This window comes from Schistocerca nitens, chromosome 3, assembly GCF_023898315.1.
Source record: "Schistocerca nitens isolate TAMUIC-IGC-003100 chromosome 3, iqSchNite1.1, whole genome shotgun sequence".
In the NCBI taxonomy this organism is placed as follows: domain Eukaryota; kingdom Metazoa; phylum Arthropoda; class Insecta; order Orthoptera; family Acrididae; genus Schistocerca; species Schistocerca nitens.
The window spans coordinates 905273490-905291441 of record NC_064616.1 but is presented as its reverse complement, the minus strand read 5'-3'; the positions used below and the strand labels follow the sequence as shown (position 1 = coordinate 905291441).

The following is a 17952-nucleotide window of genomic DNA, read 5'->3' as shown; positions in this document are numbered from 1 at the left end:
CTTTGCCATTGCATGGGATTATAATGATATACTGTTAAGTGAATAACCTTAATGAGGACTATTAGTGGCAGAGGATGCCATTCAGACCGGTTACACATAAACAGCCATGTAACTGACTTATTATGCAACTACTCACCATCAGGCTTCACAAGAAGAGTGTGGAAGTAAAGCTTTAAGACAAAATTTTTGTGTGCCAGAGTCATATGAAAACCACAGTATGGCAGTTAATCAGCATTCCCTGAGGTAAGATGATTTACAAAAACTGGAATTAGCTACCATAAGATACAGCTCCTGGTTTTCAGCCACTGTTGTTTTATGCTGGAAATATAACATTCACAAATATCTACCTCACGAGCACAGCATGATAATGAAAACTTGAGATATCTCCAAAATTAATCATAGAATTGTGAGTGTCGCATGAATTATGACTGCTGTACCAGTAATTATCTGTTTTTGTGAAACTGATGGTTTCATTATAACAGTATGAAAATTAGATTCTGATAGCTGCAGAAATATTTGTTTGTGACACTGTTAATTCCAGAAAACTCTGCAACTAATGCCTCAACAAGAAAGAGAAGATTTATCTACATCTTTCTGCAAGCAAAGTTCATCTCTATTATTCCTTAATCTTTGTGCTTCTCACCCTACTTATTTCTAAGCATACCTAATACAGTTACAAAAACAGTAACAATAAACATTTAAAAAACAAACTGTTGAATACAAAAAAGAGAAAATCCAGGAATAAACATGATTCAGGCATTTTACAAGATGATTAATACAAAACACATCATGGTCTTCATTGAGAAACCATTAGCCTCAACATACATGGAAAAAGTTCATAGTATCAGTTTCTGTTCATCATATGTTTGGCTATTTCTAATTCTGTAACAAGACATATAACCATACAACACTATATTGATATTAATATATTTCTCTTTGCAGTGATTTCTTATTACATTTATAAATTACCTTCCCTGCTCTCAAAGTTGATTTTGGACAAGTAATAAGTCTCCATTGAGTAAATGCAAATAATTGGACTAATGATAGTGTGTGTTTTTTTTCTTTTCCAACAGATGAATAAATCCAAAACTGAAATGTAAATTCAAAGCTAACAGTCTCTCTACATTATGACTGCTGAAGTGTGACAATCTTATAGTACCATAATTGTGTATGCCTTTCAACACCAGCAACAGCATGAGCCTATTGATGTCTGTTTCATATCACGCAACACAGTTATTGTCTTATAAGACCTACAATAACTGGTCTCTAAGGCATACAGGTAAGTTAGACCATGGATACACATCACTTTATTGTTGAATCTGTATTAGCTCATGCAGGATCTCTCTTGATCGTAACATTCAGCTAGTTTCACCAAAGGCTGCATTCATTTTTCAGCGAGCAATAGAGAATTTGTCATGAAATAGCGGAAATAAAGGAAATGGAAAAGTTTTATACATGGTGGTGTAGGATTAAAAAAAACAGTTGATGGATCTGGTCACTATTGTCAAATGCTGCAACACCTATATATTTAAACTTTCAGCAACATTTATATGAAACTCAACATGCGTTTCTCTATAGCTGTGAGGTAGAAGATTAATAATCAGAACAGTGTCCAATATTTGAACATTTCCATCAGTCAGTTAGTAAAAAAAAAGAAATAAAGAAATAAAAACCTCATTGAATGTGGCTTGCAATTGAGAAATAGAATTAGGGGTAAATGCAAAGGAAATTATCTTTGAGATTTTATTTTCTCCGGCAGTTTCTCATTACCGGAAATTAACTGCAATATGGTGCTTACCAATGAAACATTTACATTTGCCTGATTTATTGACACTGGTTTTGTCCTTGAGATATGAATATAACAACAAGATGTATATTGTGGTTCATCTGTTTCCAAGAAAAATATTTGTAAAACAAGCAACTCTACTTACTGGGTCACTTTACCTAAAATAGGACACTTTGGTAACATCTCCATGAACAATACACTTATCATATAATCAGGGAATCACATTTACTTTCATCTTCTTCATCTTCATCTGCAAACTGAATATTGTCTAGTATATCTGCATGTGCAGAAGAAAGCTTTTTCAGTGTGCTTTCCTTACTGTTGACACTACATATCTGATGCACTTTGACTGGTGACTCAGATTTCTTAGAAAATTCCTTCAACATTACATCCTCTTTGGATCTGACATTCATGACATGACCAAGACTTCCAACTTTGCTATACTCCTGATGATGCAAGGGGCCTATTAACTTTGACATACTGTCTGAAAGTCTTATAGTATTAGCAGCATTATTTGTGTCTGTTTTTTGATCTTTAGTACTGATGTTGCCTGTAGATGCAGTCTTGTTGTCCATGAGTTTGTCTACATCTGTTGAACAAAACGTTGTCACTTCATCCTTAACCTGCTGATCCTTGCACACTGATGGAGGTACTTGTGTATAGTACTCTCCTTTGAGTGGGAACACATGCAGCTCATGCTGTGATTGAAGCTCTGGCTGATTGCTGTATGAAAGTAAATTGTCGCCTTCCTCCTCCTGAAAAAGGAAGATTATTTTAAAGTTAAATAATGCAGTTGTCTTTTATCATGTTAGGGAATGTATGTTTTTACTGTGAGGAGGTAGAAAAAATCAGTTAGATGTCTCCAGTTAATGGCAGTATTAAAGTACTGGTATATGTACTTAAATGTATCAGTAAAAATATTTTTTTATTACATGAGTTTCTAATTAATTTTCATATTAGTTTCACAGCAACCAAAAACACAGTGATAAAGAAAAAGTGAAGAGAATAATTTAGGACCAGCTATATGTGCCATGTTTGTATAAAAGCAACTGATGAACAATAAAATTTCCAAAATGTAAGAGAATGCATATGCTACAATCTAAATGCTTTTTTCTCTCATTTAAATGCTTCTAATAAAATGCAGAACACAATTGCTCTAATATGTACAGTAATTTCAAGAATAGAGATTTCATATCAGTACCATATTTCATAGTTAAGTTTGGTCATATCTTCTTCATATATAGCCTGTTTATTGATGTTTATCATATAGGACTGTGATATTATACTTAATTGTAGATCTAAATCTTCATGAACATTTACTTTAAGACGAAGTACTCTCTTCCAAGCATATGAGAATAACTCTAGGTATTATCTCTTTTTCTGTATGGTGTATGTTGTATGCTTCAGACAAATGATAGATAGTCTTTTGTGCCATTAGTGTGATCTTAAAAGTTCCATTAAGAAATGTGCCAATATTTTCTCTCATAAATTATAAACAAAAGAAAATAGGAATGTAACGAGATAGTTTTCATTTTGAAGGGCTACTGTTATCTAACTTGATTTATTTGTGACCATCTGAAGTCGCCAATTTACATAATGTTTGTCACTTAACTGTATATCTCAGATCTGCTGAGGACAAAATGAGTTCCATGAAAATATAAAAATAGCCTGATTCTTGTATCAACTAATAAACTATACCTAGCAAGGTGATCCAATGGTTCAGTAATTCCAGTTGTATTTGAAGAGTTCTGATACAGATCCCTGTAATATGTATATAATGTGTGTCAGTGTGCTCTTTGGCTACATGAAAACTTTGTCTTAAAGGATGTTGAGTCATTAGCTTCAAATCACAACATAAAAATGTAAAAAAGTCCCATTGTGACTAGTTGATGCCATAGTGTGCAATATCAGTGTTTGAGTCAGTTGAAATTGTTCATAATGATTGATTGTCAAGAAATGGGCTTATAATAGATTCACATTTTGGCTGTTAAAGTGCATGCTGCTTTGACAGTGGAGTGAAGAAATGGAAGATTGTAGAGCATAAAAATGAGCTGGTATTGTACCAAACAATGTACCCAGAGGACAGGATTACCACTGTTTTATATGGATTTGTACAATAGACCACACAAATTCTTCCATAACATTGACTCAATACTGGACCATTGCAAAGGTATGTACCTGTGAATGGCTTGGCACAATCTAACATAAACTAAACTGGTGTCAACTTCCATTGACCTGAAACCACAAATGCCACAGACTGCAATGGACCCATGAATACTGTCATTGGCATGCTGAGTAGAAAAAGCAATCCCAGTAGAATCCATTAAATGGTGGTAGTTTCAGAAGTATTAGACACTAGACATTACTATGTTGACTGCCGTCTGGCAGTTTGGTTGCTTAGCTGCACAACAGACAAATGGAACTGCAATATGTCTGAGGTACCATTTGGTAACAAATGCCATCTTGTACCCTCCATATTGGCATTGACAGTTAGTGCGACATTAAGGATAATTTAAAGCCCAAGATATTGACCTTTCTAGTTATATTTTGTTATATTTCAGTAACAAAATGCACAACCACCATATTTGCTGAGGTATTTGCTAGACATTTTTGATGAGTGCTTCGATAAAGCTACGTGCCTCCCTGGTCATTCTAAATGGCGAGCACTTCAAGGACATCAGCATTTGTTTGCTGAGTATGGTCTTGGCCAACCTGGGTTTCCTGTGCTGAGGACTTGTGAGCACTGCCAGTCTTTGTAACCTTAAGCTCTGGGCATGCTTCAGCGACCACGGGACAGAGTGGTAGTGGAGCATTGTGTGTCACAGGGAACGAGGATCTTGGCTTAGCAGCTTGGATCACGAGTATTGCAGAAACCTCTATATATTAAAAAAATCAAGGTGTGCTGCACGCCGATGGGATTCACGACAGAGCATTCATTAGCATGTGACCTGTGAGGAACCTTCCACAGCTAATTGGTATATGGTGGGTTCTAAAAGTCAGCATCTTTTATCTTGGCATCTAATTTACCCAAGTACCTGAATATATTACGGCAGGCTTTCTGTTCCTTCAAGTTAGGCCCTACGTACCTAATCCAATGCACTGGTTTTAGTGTCAATTCTTTGGGCATACCACCATTGGTTGCAACCGTCAGGGTAGGTGTTGAAAATAAAGCTCTGCTGTCCCAAACCCAGTGTACAACATTTTGCACTGCCCAGGTGTGTGAGTTGTTCCCAAGCTCATCCAGTTTGGAGCAAAGAATTTCCTGTCTTTGCAGAAGGGAAGATAATCCAGGAGATTAAGGTGACACAGCGCATCACATTCTTCGACGCACTGAAAATATTTAAGGCCTCGCAGATATCCAATTGTGGACAGTCGTTTACCTCAGCATTGAATCCGCCTGTACAGAAAAATAGTGTTGGCACGCTGACATGGACAGCAGCACAGACCACATCTGCATACAGGTGTCACTGTAGCTGCAGAGCTGCGAAGTGAGTCGAAATATCAAGCATTTCTACATCCGAAATACTAGTGTCAACAGAACCAAAAACTTTATTTCCGGTCAAACGGCGTTATCTCCATCCCCAAATTCCAAGATGGGGACAAAAACGAACAGGCCAAAACGATCAGGTCCGAAGCTGGATCAGATGATGACCATACTATGGTGTGGATGTCGACGTTTGCCTGAATGGCAAGTCCCTCATGTAGCCTCCTCCCGTCCCCACCATGCTATCTTCCCACTATGGCAGAATGACAGTGGGAAAGAAAGATGAAAACCTCTCCGTTGAGATGGCTTCCATACTTCAGTGGAACTTAAATAGGTGAACTATGTCTATCAGCTCAGGGAAGACCAATGTTTGCCGCGCGGGATTAGCCGAGCGGTCTAGGACGCTGGAGTCATGGACTGTGCGGCTGGTCCCGGCGGAGGTTCGAGTCCTCCCTCGGGCATGGGTGTGTGTGTTTGTCCTTAGGATAATTTCGGTTAAGTAGTGTGTAAGCTTAGGGACTGATGACCTTAGCAGTTAAGTCCCATAAGATTTCACACACACAAGACCAATGTTTATTTGCCTTCAAGAGACACAAATTAATTTCTCAGACGTGCCTGAACTAGGTGGCTACATTCTCCACAAGAAGGACGACCATGGTGCAGATAGAGGTAAAGGAGGAGTGGCTATTTTCGTAAACAATGCCCACCACTCCTTGCTTCTCTCCCTCACGATCATCCTACATGCAGTCGCTATATCAGTGTATGTGTGTCATAAGCTGGCAATATGTTCACTCTGCACAGTCCAGTCACATTAATGTTACCACCGTCTACGTTCAATGTCAATGTGCAATGATCGCTCAGAGACGACAGGTGGCAGCACTAGCAGTGGGGGGGGGGGGGTGTATAAGACATGTTGGGGAGATACGGAAAAGAATGCAGTTAGTGTCGTAATACGGAAATGGAAGGGTTTTACGAAGGCCCAAAAGGGCGTGATCATTCGCTTTTGGGCCAAGTGTGGAAGCATTTCCTAAATGGCTAAGTCTGTAGACTATTTGTGTGCCTCAATGGTTAAAGTATACCCTGCATGACACAATGTCGCCATCCAAAACCGTCACTGAGGCAATTGTGGTGCACCATGGGCCATAAATGACATCGTAAACGGCTGTGGAGATGTGTACAGGCGAGTAGAGGTGAAACTGTGAACAACTGAACTCCCAGATGAACCAAAGTGCTAACAACGGTGTCTCCTCAATGACTGTTCAATGGAAGTTGCTGCATATGGGCACCCGCCGCAGGTGCCTGTTTCGTGCATGGCCTTTCCAGATGACAAATAGCCATTGGCGCACACATTGTGGAACATCTGAAAGCAAATCGGAAGGCTCTAGGCCAGAGGAGGGAATGTTTTCGTGGCATTCCCTGGGTGACCACGTCATTCAGGAAGGCACAGTGGTTCAAATGGTTCAAATGGCTCTGAGCACTATGGGACTCAACTTCTGAGGTCATTAGTCCCCTAGAACTTAGAACTAGTTAAACCTAACTAACCTAAGGACATCACAAACATCCATGCCCGAGGCAGGATTCGAACCTGCGACCGTAGCGGTCTTGCGGTTCCAGACTGCAGCGCCTTTAACCGCACGGCCACTTCGGCCGGCTGAAGGCACAGTGGTTCAACACAAGTCTGTATCTATTCTTAGGAACCATGTCCACCACATACATGCACTATGTACTTCCTCAGCAGGATGGTATCTACCAGCAGGACAATACAATATATCACAGGATTTGCAGTGTATGAGTGTGGTTCAAAAAGCACCAGGATGTTTACTGTACCCCCCTGGACACCAAATTCCCCGAATTAAAACCCAATCGAGATTATGTGAGACCGCTTCACTCGGGCTGTTTTCGCCAGGATCGTCAAGCCAAGAAACCTAACGAGCTAACCACAGCACTTGAGTCGGAATGGCTTCACATTCATGTCAGTACCTTCCAGCACCTCATTGACTCTTTTCTTGCATGTCTCACAGCGGTCAACACTGCAAAAGTTGGTTATTTGGGCTTTTGGCAGGTGGTCAAATTAATGTGACTGGATGGTGTATCTGCCCCCTCATGATGTACTAGACGAATACGCTCTCAGTGAACGCCTCACTTAGCTACCCAACCACTGATCCTCTGTGGTGATTATAACGCTCACAGTGTGCTTTGGAGCTCTGCAACCACCTGCTTCAGGGGCAGAACAATTAAGAGTCTTCTCATGTCCTCGAGGCAACGGCCTTGCCGCAGTGGATACACCGGTTCCCGTCAGTTCACCGAAGTTAAGCGCTGTCGGGCGTGGCCGGCACTTGGATGGGTGACCATCCGCGCCGCCATGCGCTGTTGCAATTTTTCAGGGTGCACTTAGCCTCGTGATGCCAATTGAGGAGCTACGCGACGGAATAGTAGTGGCTCGAGTCGAAGAAAACCATCATAACGACCGGGAGAGCGGTGTGCTGACCACACGCCCCTCCTATCCGCATCCTCATCTGAGGATGACACGGCGGTCGGATGGTCGCAGTGGGCCACTTGTGGCCTGAAGACGGAGTGCTTCATGTCCTCAGGTGCGTGCTTGTTGAACATGGGGCAGAGTAAGTGATTTAGCACTACAACAGGGTGGTTCACTGCTGTGGATCTCTCAGTATGCTCTCTAGTCCCTGCACTCACCACTCTGTGGGTAGTGTTCGATCACTTCCGATCCGGATTCACCTGCCAGACAGAGTGGTGCTTCAAAGGAGTCCGTCAAGTGCAGAATGGAGACTGGACACCTTACAGATGACTTGTTGTGACTGAACATCGTAACAGTGTCCAGGAATGGGTGAGTAATACTACCAAGATGACCTGCCACACAGCATCCATTCCACAGTCTTTGGCTATCTGAAAAGGCAGCCTGTCACTTGGAGCGACGAATGCTGCCCTGCAATCAAAAATAGTCGGGCGGCACTGTGTAGTTTAGAGTGCTGGCCAACTGCAGAGAACCTCTAAACCTTGAAGCTTAAAGCAATGGCTTCACCAGGGATACAATATTTTTGTAAAAATTAAAATTTATTCACATAAACATGGTGATACATAGGCGTGGAACCAACTTATTGCAGATATATTAAACGAGTGCCACCTAGACAGACCATCCGCAACCCACAGTGCGGTGGTTAAACTCTCACGAAATTGCTTGAAACTGGCCCTGTCGCAGACAAACTGAAAGATGGACTACTGAAAACTGCTACAGTTGTAGCAACATCAACTGCTTTTCTGGCACCATTCAGTACCACCCCTACATCAATAAAGATAATTTTGACCTTACATGATACCCTAACATAATGCCAAATTTCCGGGATTTAGGTCCATCAAATTTCCATTTCTGGGGACATGTGAAGGTAGCTGTGAATGTTTTGAAGAGCAGAAACATTCCACACCTGAGGGAGCGGATTATTGATGCTTATGCTCGCATTGCAGTACATATGTTGGTTAAAGTGGAACAATTCGGTCACATCCTTCGATCAAAGCCTTTTTGTGTTTTATTTGCCTTGTTGTGCACGAAATATGACAAACTGGAGAAAGAATAAAGCTGTGCTCAAGTGAAAGGTACCGTTGTTTTTCTCATGTAATTGTCCATCTGTTTGATGTGTCACTTGACATCCTTTCCATTTGAAAATTATGAGTTGCAGCCAAGATGGCAGCTTCCAAATTGGCTACCATGCCGGTAACAGTCTCACAGGTTTTTCTCCTCTCCCACCTCATACTACTGGACGTTCAGTGTGTGTTCATCCACCTGTTTGTGTCTCAGAACGATGGTTTTACATGTACTACAGGCCTGTTTCTACTTTTAAACCATTGCCAAGATTTACATCAAAATCATTTATCCTCTGACCTCGTTTTGATTTATATTTACATGTACTTTACCCGACACTGTAGTTAAGTGTAGTCTGCCTGAGAATCATCAGTTAGGAAGCACAGGTGACAAGAATATAATCTCTATAATCTCAACAGGTGGAGCTGTAAAATGCCGTAAATAAAACATTGAGAATTAGGTGGACTGACAAATTAGAGAATGAGGAAGCTCTCCGCAGAAATTGCAGAAGAAGGAAAATATGGCAAACACTATAACAAGAAGGGACAGAATGATAGGACATGTCTTTCGTCATCAACGAATAGCTTCAGTGCTACTAATGGAAGCTGTAGAGGGTAAAAACTGTAAGGGAAGACAAAGATTTGAATACATTCAACTTCGACAAATAACTGAGGGAGTAGGGTACAAGTGCTACTCTGAGACGAAGAGATTAGCGCAGGATAGGAATTTATGGTGGGCCGCATCAAATTATTCAGAAGACTGATGACAAAAAATAAAGAAAATTAATCGTATTTTAAGACACGTGTCCACGTTATTTCCGGATTCACGTGTAGTCTGTGTTCCTTAGGAGCTTAATAATGACGGGAACTATGAAAGAAACCTGAAGAAGTTTGTAACCCGCTGGCAGAGCCATTTGCTGGGATTTGTTGTAATTCGTGGACGTTTCGACAGGACATATGCTGGAGATCTCAACACTTGCTGAGTTCGCCGTTACCTTATATCACCTTCCATTTTAAGAACTGCTTTCTATTTTAAGTTGAAAATGCCGCGAAAATATAAGAATAACGATACTTGTGGACAGCGGAATCTAGAAGATAAGGCAACAGAAACAAAATACACTCCTGAAAATGGAAAAAAGAACACATTGACACCGGTGTGTCAGACCCACCATACTTGCTCCGGACAATGCGAGAGGGCTGTACAAGCAATGATCACACGCACGGCACAGCGGACACACCAGGAACCGCGGTGTTGGCCGTCGAATGGCGCTAGCTGCGCAGCATTTGTGCACCGCCGCCGTCAGTGTCAGCCAGTTTGCCGTGGCATACGGAGCTCCATCGCAGTCTTTAACACTGGTAGCATGCCGCGACAGCGTGGACGTGAACCGTATGTGCAGTTGACGGACTTTGAGCGAGGGCGTATAGTGGGCATGCGGGAGGCCGGGTGGACGTACCGCAGAATTGCTCAACACGTGGGGCGTGAGGTCTCCACAGTACATCGATGTTGTCGCCAGTGGTCGGCGGAAGGTGCACGTGCCCGTCGACCTGGGACCGGACCGCAGCGACGCACGGATGCACGCCAAGACCGTAGGATCCTACGCAGTGCCGTAGGGGACCGCACCGCCACTTCCCAGCAAATTAGGGACACTGTTGCTCCTGGGGTATCGGCGAGGACCATTCGCAACCGTCTCCATGAAGCTGGGCTACGGTCCCGCACACCGTTAGGCCGTCTTCCGCTCACGCCCCAACATCGTGCAGCCCGCCTCCAGTGGTGTCGCGACAGGCGTGAATGGAGGGACGAATGGAGACGTGTCGTCTTCAGCGATGAGAGTCGCTTCTGCCTTGGTGCCAATGATGGTCGTATGCGTGTTTGGCGCCGTGCAGGTGAGCGCCACAATCAGGACTGCATACGACCGAGGCACACAGGGCCAACACCCGGCATCATGGTGTGGGGAGCGATCTCCTACACTGGCCGTACACCACTGGTGATCGTCGAGGGGACACTGAATAGTGCACGGTACATCCAAACCGTCATCGAACCCATCGTTCTACCATTCCTAGACTGGCAAGGGAACTTGCTGTTCCAACAGGACAATGCACGTCCGCATGTATCCCGTGCCACCCAACGTGCTCTAGAAGGTGTAAGTCAACTACCCTGGCCAGCAAGATCTCCGGATCTGTCCCCCATTGAGCATGTTTGGGACTGGATGAAGCGTCGTCTCACGCGGTCTGCACGTCCAGCACGAACGCTGGTCCAACTGAGGCGCCAGGTGGAAATGGCATGGCAAGGCGTTCCACAGGACTACATCCAGCATCTCTACGATCGTCTCCATGGGAGAATAGCAGCCTGCATTGCTGCGAAAGGTGGATATACACTGTACTAGTGCCGACATTGTGCATGCTCTGTTGCCTGTGTCTATGTGCCTGTGGTTCTGTCAGTGTGATCATGTGATGTATCTGACCCCAGGAATGTGTCAATAAAGTTTCCCCTTCCTGGGACAATGAATTCACGGTGTTCTTATTTCAATTTCCAGGAGTGTATATTCAAGAAAATAAGATTTTTCTCGCTGCAGCTGCGAAATCAATTACTATACCAAGAAACACACTGCGATGTACACTGATCCAAGGGACGTCAAAAAACAGACCAACTGATACAGAGGTAGCCCCGGACAAATATTCGGGGTACTAGTCAGTAGGCCATCTGTATATTATGAGGTTGATGGTGACATCAAAACACTTCAAAGTAAACGAATCCTTAGGTTTTAAATGATTGGAAAGATCAGTGTCACTCAGGGAGGAACTGATATACATACATATGCAAATATGTATTGTAACCAAACAAATGGACAGAATGTCATAATTACAATTTCGTTAACGAACAACTAAAATGCAATTTTTTGCTTAAAAATGTCAGAAATTACAAAAAATCTTTTTTCTCCTAAAGTATCGGATACCCCTAAATGACTATATGCGGCTCATTCTTCTCTCACGCTACGCAGACAAATATGACAGCGTAACGCATTCTTCCAATCAGTATAGGTAGTCTAAAAAGAAAAAGAAGAAATATTTATCGTATTCGGCCCTCGATTGACTTGGTCCTATTATTCATTACGTTGCTGATCACGTATTTATTTCTCGCTCGTTACATTAAGATTCGGCAGTTTCTAACAAAAGATTAACACTGAACATCGTAATCGGATTTGAACTCGGATCTCTAAATTTGTTGGACATTGTGTGACCGATAAACTGAAAGTTTCGCTGTTCTGTAATAACATTCTGTTCCACATGTTACAATATTCCCTTCCAGCAATAACGTGTCGCACATATTTTGTAAGCACTGCTTGCCTGCAGTAAGTTATACTTAACAACTTGTTTTGTTTCTATTGTTGTACACACCCAACATCCTGGAGCGAAAGGTGGTATCCACAGTAGGTAGGCGGGGTCCATGCCCAGGAGGGAGCCTGGAATGCCTCCAGCGTTTGTGACGTTGTAGTCGTAGTAGTCCAGCTCCAGGTCGTGGTCTGGCCCGGACAGACTGAACTCGGATCCAGCGAGCTGACATTCACGATTAGTCAGGTCTTTCCGTGCCTTGGGAGAGCTCACGATCTGAAACAGAATTTTCGGTACGAATTAGAAACATTTTTGTCCTGTGTAAACTATTCCTACGATCAAAGTACGAGAAGGGAAACCGCAGTAAGTCTGGTGTTCACAGAACTCAAAACAATTTGGTAAATCTTTATTCATCGTCTGCAAAGAACATCTTAAAGCGAGCACAATGACAAAAGAATCAATGGTATGATACCCTGTGTTATCAAACTGTGAAGCACTACATATATCATTGCTCTCGTGTTAATAATGAATAGATTAGTTATAGGTAATGTCAACATAATGTAATAACGTATGGTTTGAAATACTTGTTGCGCACCGACAATATACACTACTGGCAAAAACTACTGCTTGAACACGGCAGGAAACAGCAGATGTTGGACACGTGTGTGTATTATCGTACGAATGGCTACTTTTAATAAGAATTATGTCTTCTGACCACTAGAGTAATAAGAAGCATGCGAGGTCACATTAAAGTCACAATAATTTTTTACACACACACACATACACACACACACACACACACACACACACACACACACACACACACATGTAAATACCAAACACAAACGAGCACAAATTGAGACCAAATTTGTGAAATCATATTTTATATATCTATTCAAACACTTTTGCAAAGGATGTCCTACTAAAATTGAGGTGCACCTGGAATAAGGGCTGTCATGAAAATACGTTATCTGATGGCTCAATTTCTTTCTTTATTTTTTTTTGTGGGGGGGGGGGGGGGGGAGGGTGCCTTCCTGGAGAAGACTGAATTCTGGTTTTGACTTCTGAGATAGCGCATGTTTTAGCATCTCACGAACACCATTACAACAACACTCCACTGAGCGTAATGCGTAACAGATACTTAAACAGATAGTGAGGGATTTTAACACCGTTCTCTACCAATGTATTTCAAAGCTTAGTTAGAGACCGTACCCCAAATTTGTGTAGTTAAACATGTACCCTCGCAGCTTCTTTATTTAGACCTTCCATGGCATTGTCTTGAAATATTTCCAGGCCCGTCGGAATGGTTGGTTACAATAAGACGTGGTCGTGGCCTTTCCCTATACATGATTATCAACAGGAATTTCAAATTAACCTCTCAGGGAACCACACTCCTTTTTGTATTCTTATTATTGTTCTTAAATTTATTTAACTGACTTTCACTTAACTTAGTGGTACATTTCGTGGTTATGGCCTCAGTTATATTATACATTCTTTTACAAGTATTTCAATAGATATTAATTAATAAATTTTTCAGCTTGTACTTAAACAGTTTAAGGTTCAAGAGAAAAGATAAATACAAGGAGAACACCAAAACATAACACATTACCATGCCTAATAAGATGTAGAAACACCGTTAGAATTCAAAACAGCTTCCAGTCGTCTCTGAATGGATGAATACAGATCCTGTATGGTTATAAAAGGAATATTATACCATTAGTCCAGCAAAATAGTGGCAAATTCAAATAATGATGACGGAGGTGGATGGCGTTCAAGCACCCTTATCTCCTATGTAGACCACAAAGGCTCAGTAATGTAGAGATCTGGTGTCTATTATGGACAGGGAAGATGAAAATTCATCCTCGTGCTGAAAAAAGCAGTTTTGGACTATGCGAGCTGTGTCGTCTTGGAACTCAGCATCACCAGTAGAAAACAAATATTGCACCATCGGAGGGCCCTGATCAGCCAAAGTGGTCACAGAATCTCTGGCAGTAGTGGGATCTTGCAGAGTAGCCATACTGCCATGGGATACCACGATATGGCTGCCAGAATCATTACCGAAGCACCGCCGTGTTTCACATTTGGGACGTAAACTCGGCCAGACGTTGGAAACATTATGAAACGAGACTCATCCGACCAAATAACTATCTTCCATTGCTCCACTGCCCAGGTTTACTAGCTTCGGCAACACGTTTTCCTGTTACATGCATTTCAGTCACTGATGAGTGGTTTTCCCTACTTTTGGATCTCCCTTCGTGTTGTTTTGATGCTGTCTGGGTTTGCAAGTGCGACACATTCTGTTCTGCAGTGACTTTTGCAGCTCTCGTTCTTTTAGTTTTTGTCAAAATACTCCTCAATGACAATATGTCACGATCACTCAACGCACATTTTCGTCTGCGTTATGACTTAGCGCACGAAGTTTTCCCGCTTTCCATGTATGCAGTATGAATCTTCCACACGGTGACAGACCAAACACTTCGGCTTCTTTGTTTTCGGAAATACGCACCATACGAGCAAGAACAATTTGCCAGTGTCACTTGGCTTAGACATGATGCACTCACAGCTGCACAGAAAACGGTTCTGACCACGACTGAACCTTGCAAAGTATTGAGGACACTGCACAGGTGCTGTTTGTGATCAAGCACAACAGTGCAACCAGCAGGCTTGGTTAGCATCTGCATTTATGTCCAAGCATGTATTTGGCTCGGTGTTTCCATATTTGTGACTAACCCCTCTACCATTGTTTCAGAGCCCACAATCACTCTGACGTCGTTGTTAGTTCTACTTAGATGACAGGTACCACGAAAATAAGTGTCACAAGCTAAAGCATTGCAGTACATAAAATATTAGAGAATATGACAGTATTAAAAATACCCGCAGATGATGGTGCAAAGGTGCTGAAACATATTCAGGCATAAAGAAGACTAGATGTCTGCTTGATAGTCGGTCCTGAATTCCCATTATTTATCTACAAACACAGTTGCTGTTAGAATTTTAGTTTTAATAGATGTGCGATAATGACAGAAGCTAAAGAAATGATTTAAAATTTGTCCCACGATCAGGACCTGAACCCATTCTCCTGCTTACTAGGCGGATGTGCTACTCATTACACCACTGTAGCAGTATAAATAACATACCTGCACGGACTACCCTAATCCGACTCCCTCGTTTATTCCTACCACAAGCTTCAATTCACTCGTCAGCCTATTTTCCACTTCTTAAATCGTCAGTATTACTTACGTTCTCCAGTACTGGAATAGCACCCCTGTTTCTGTACATAATGGAGGAATCCTGCCTTTACCTCAGGCATAGGTGATCTATTGATATGATGGAACTAAATTTTCCTTGAGACATATGAGTTACTTACCATAGAGATAGAAGCTGAAGGAATGAATTGAAATTTGTGCCCTGGCTGGGATTTGAACCCAGGTCTCCTGCTTACTAGTTAGATTTACTAGCCGTTAGCCACTGTAGCAGTATGGTTAACAACGGACTACGGTAGTCCGTGCAGCTGTGCTACGTAGAGTGTACTCTGCTGTAACGGCTAGCACGTCTACCTAGTAATCAGGAGACTCAGGTTTAGGTTCCGACCATGGCACAAATTTTAATTCATTTCTTCGGCCTCTATCATTAATGTATATGTAATTGAAACTCATATGTCCCAAGGAAAATTTAAGTCCATCAGATTAATAGATAGACATTGGACTAGGGTATTCCGTGCAACTGTGTTACCTCTACTGCTAGGGTGGTGCAATGGTTAGCACATATGCCCAGTAAACAGGAGACCCACATTGAAGTTCCAGATGTGGCCCAAATTTTAATTTATTTATTGAGCTTCCATAATTATCGTAGATAAAGTTAAGACTCATATGTCTCAAGGAAATTTTAATCCCATTTAATAGATGTGTTGTAGAACAACCCTCTTCCCGTATGCAATAATAAATTTTCGAAGCTATTGCTCGACACGTACGTTAAACAGACCGAGTCCGACTCAGATCGCGTGTCACAGTCATAATCTAGAGCTCGCGTAGAGTGTCAATACTACAAAAGCAGGGCAACGCTACTAGCTCATTGCCACACAACGAGCAGAGCCGTAACAAGGAGGTATGAGAGTATCCAGAACGTCGTTCTACAAACTCTATAATACGGAGTAATAACATGCAACATACGAGCTCCGCCGCTCCAAGGCGTTCTAGTGCTGATGAGAAATGCAGAGGCAGGGAAAACAGTCCGTAATTGAGACACAACTGTGCGGACGGGACCAGACACCTCTGGTTAAAAGAGGGCAAATAGTCGCCTCCATTTTCAGGGATTTCTTCAGCATTAAATTTCATTCGTTCTCATTCAGCAGAAATCGGAAGTCATAGGTCACAAAGCATTCACAGAAGCAAATGAAACTTACATGTATCTCCACCTGCTATGGATGAAAGGACATCATGAAATTCTACATAACGAAATAGTCCATTACCTAACACAGAGGACTAATGGTGAAGGACAGTTCTCTCTCACATCAGTTTCCCATACTCATTTCAAACCTAAGATCAGGGAAAATGCTTACCATGATTGGAAACGTGAATGGAATGTATCTGAGCAACATAATGTCAGACACATAGCAATCTAGCAACATTACATCTCTCTTCGACCGTAATTCGATAGTGTGAGCTAAGTAAACGTCATGTGACGCCCATCATTCATACGAGGCTGGCATGTGGATGTTACTCCGCACAATTACATCGAATTCATTCTAGTTTTTGGACGTTGTGATCAGATTGATGTAAGATGTTTGTCTAAGAATGCATTTTTCTCTCGTTTTTTGACATTTTCTTCTTTTATGTGGGTCGATCATATTTTGGCAGTGGATAAATACTGGATAGGCCCACACCTGTTCGTATATCAGCTCTCTGAACTTCATTTGTGTTACGCTCTTGGTGTTTTCCTGGTGACTGCACAAACAAATCAACTGTTACTGAGGAGCAGCGCCGGCACATCAGTCGGGAACGACAGAGAAGAGATGGCTGTGAGAAGACGTCAGCCAATCGTACGCTGACCGACTCCTCTCCAGGACGACAACGCGACAGCAGAGGCCCCTACGCAAAGAGGAGATAAGCGTCGCGCCCAACTGGTCGCAGCCCCAGTTGAATTGTAGCTTCAAGAATAGGCACTTGTATAGCGGCGTCAACTCTGTTCACTATGTAGCAGCGACTTGTGATTGGTTATACTGAATAACATGGCTTATTTCGCATGTCGCCCTTTCCTCGCGACACATTTGTGTAATTGACAGAGTTAAGTAATGTAATCTTTTCATTTTGTAAAAAATTCATGAATATGATTTGTTTGAATGTTGTGTAGCGATCCGAGAAAGCAGGTTTCCTAGACACCCCATAATTGACGAGTAGGCTGGATTTAACAGTCCGTGGGCTCCTGTTTAACTTCTTAGCCCTCTTGAGTTGTTGAAAATTCGCCTCGCTCAGTGATTTCTGGTGGAGCGTAATCTTCTGCTGTGTATACATCCGGACTGAACGGGAATATTCCCATTCACTCGAAGGATTTCTCAGCCTTTCGGATTGCGGATACTCTAGAATATGCAGTACGAAACAAAGCACTCAAATCTTTCTGCCAAATAGGTCTTTTTGGATTAGTAACCGTTAGAAACGAAGAGGGAGGGGGCTGGTGGAGGTTAACAGTACACGCGTAGTCTTTTCCGCTATCTTACAGCGTACTCTTAACCGATGCGCTACACAATTAAAAAAAAAAAAAA

The 17952-nt window shown here is 42.2% G+C and overlaps 1 protein-coding gene and 1 pseudogene across 1 annotated transcript in view; one reads left to right on the top strand and one right to left on the bottom strand.

The window, feature by feature from the left end:
• Positions 1–1804: 1804 nt before the first annotated feature.
• Positions 1805–17952, bottom strand: part of LOC126249472 (uncharacterized) — a gene marked incomplete at its 5' end in the record, with an annotated part of 507806 nt that continues 491658 nt past the window's right edge. Inside the window, 2 exons of the mRNA XM_049951127.1 lie at positions 1805–2541; positions 12261–12470. Coding sequence (XP_049807084.1) covers positions 1990–2541; positions 12261–12470 — 762 coding nt within the window. The remainder of the gene's footprint in view (positions 2542–12260; positions 12471–17952) is intronic.
• Positions 7529–7646, top strand: LOC126250506 (5S ribosomal RNA; annotated as a pseudogene).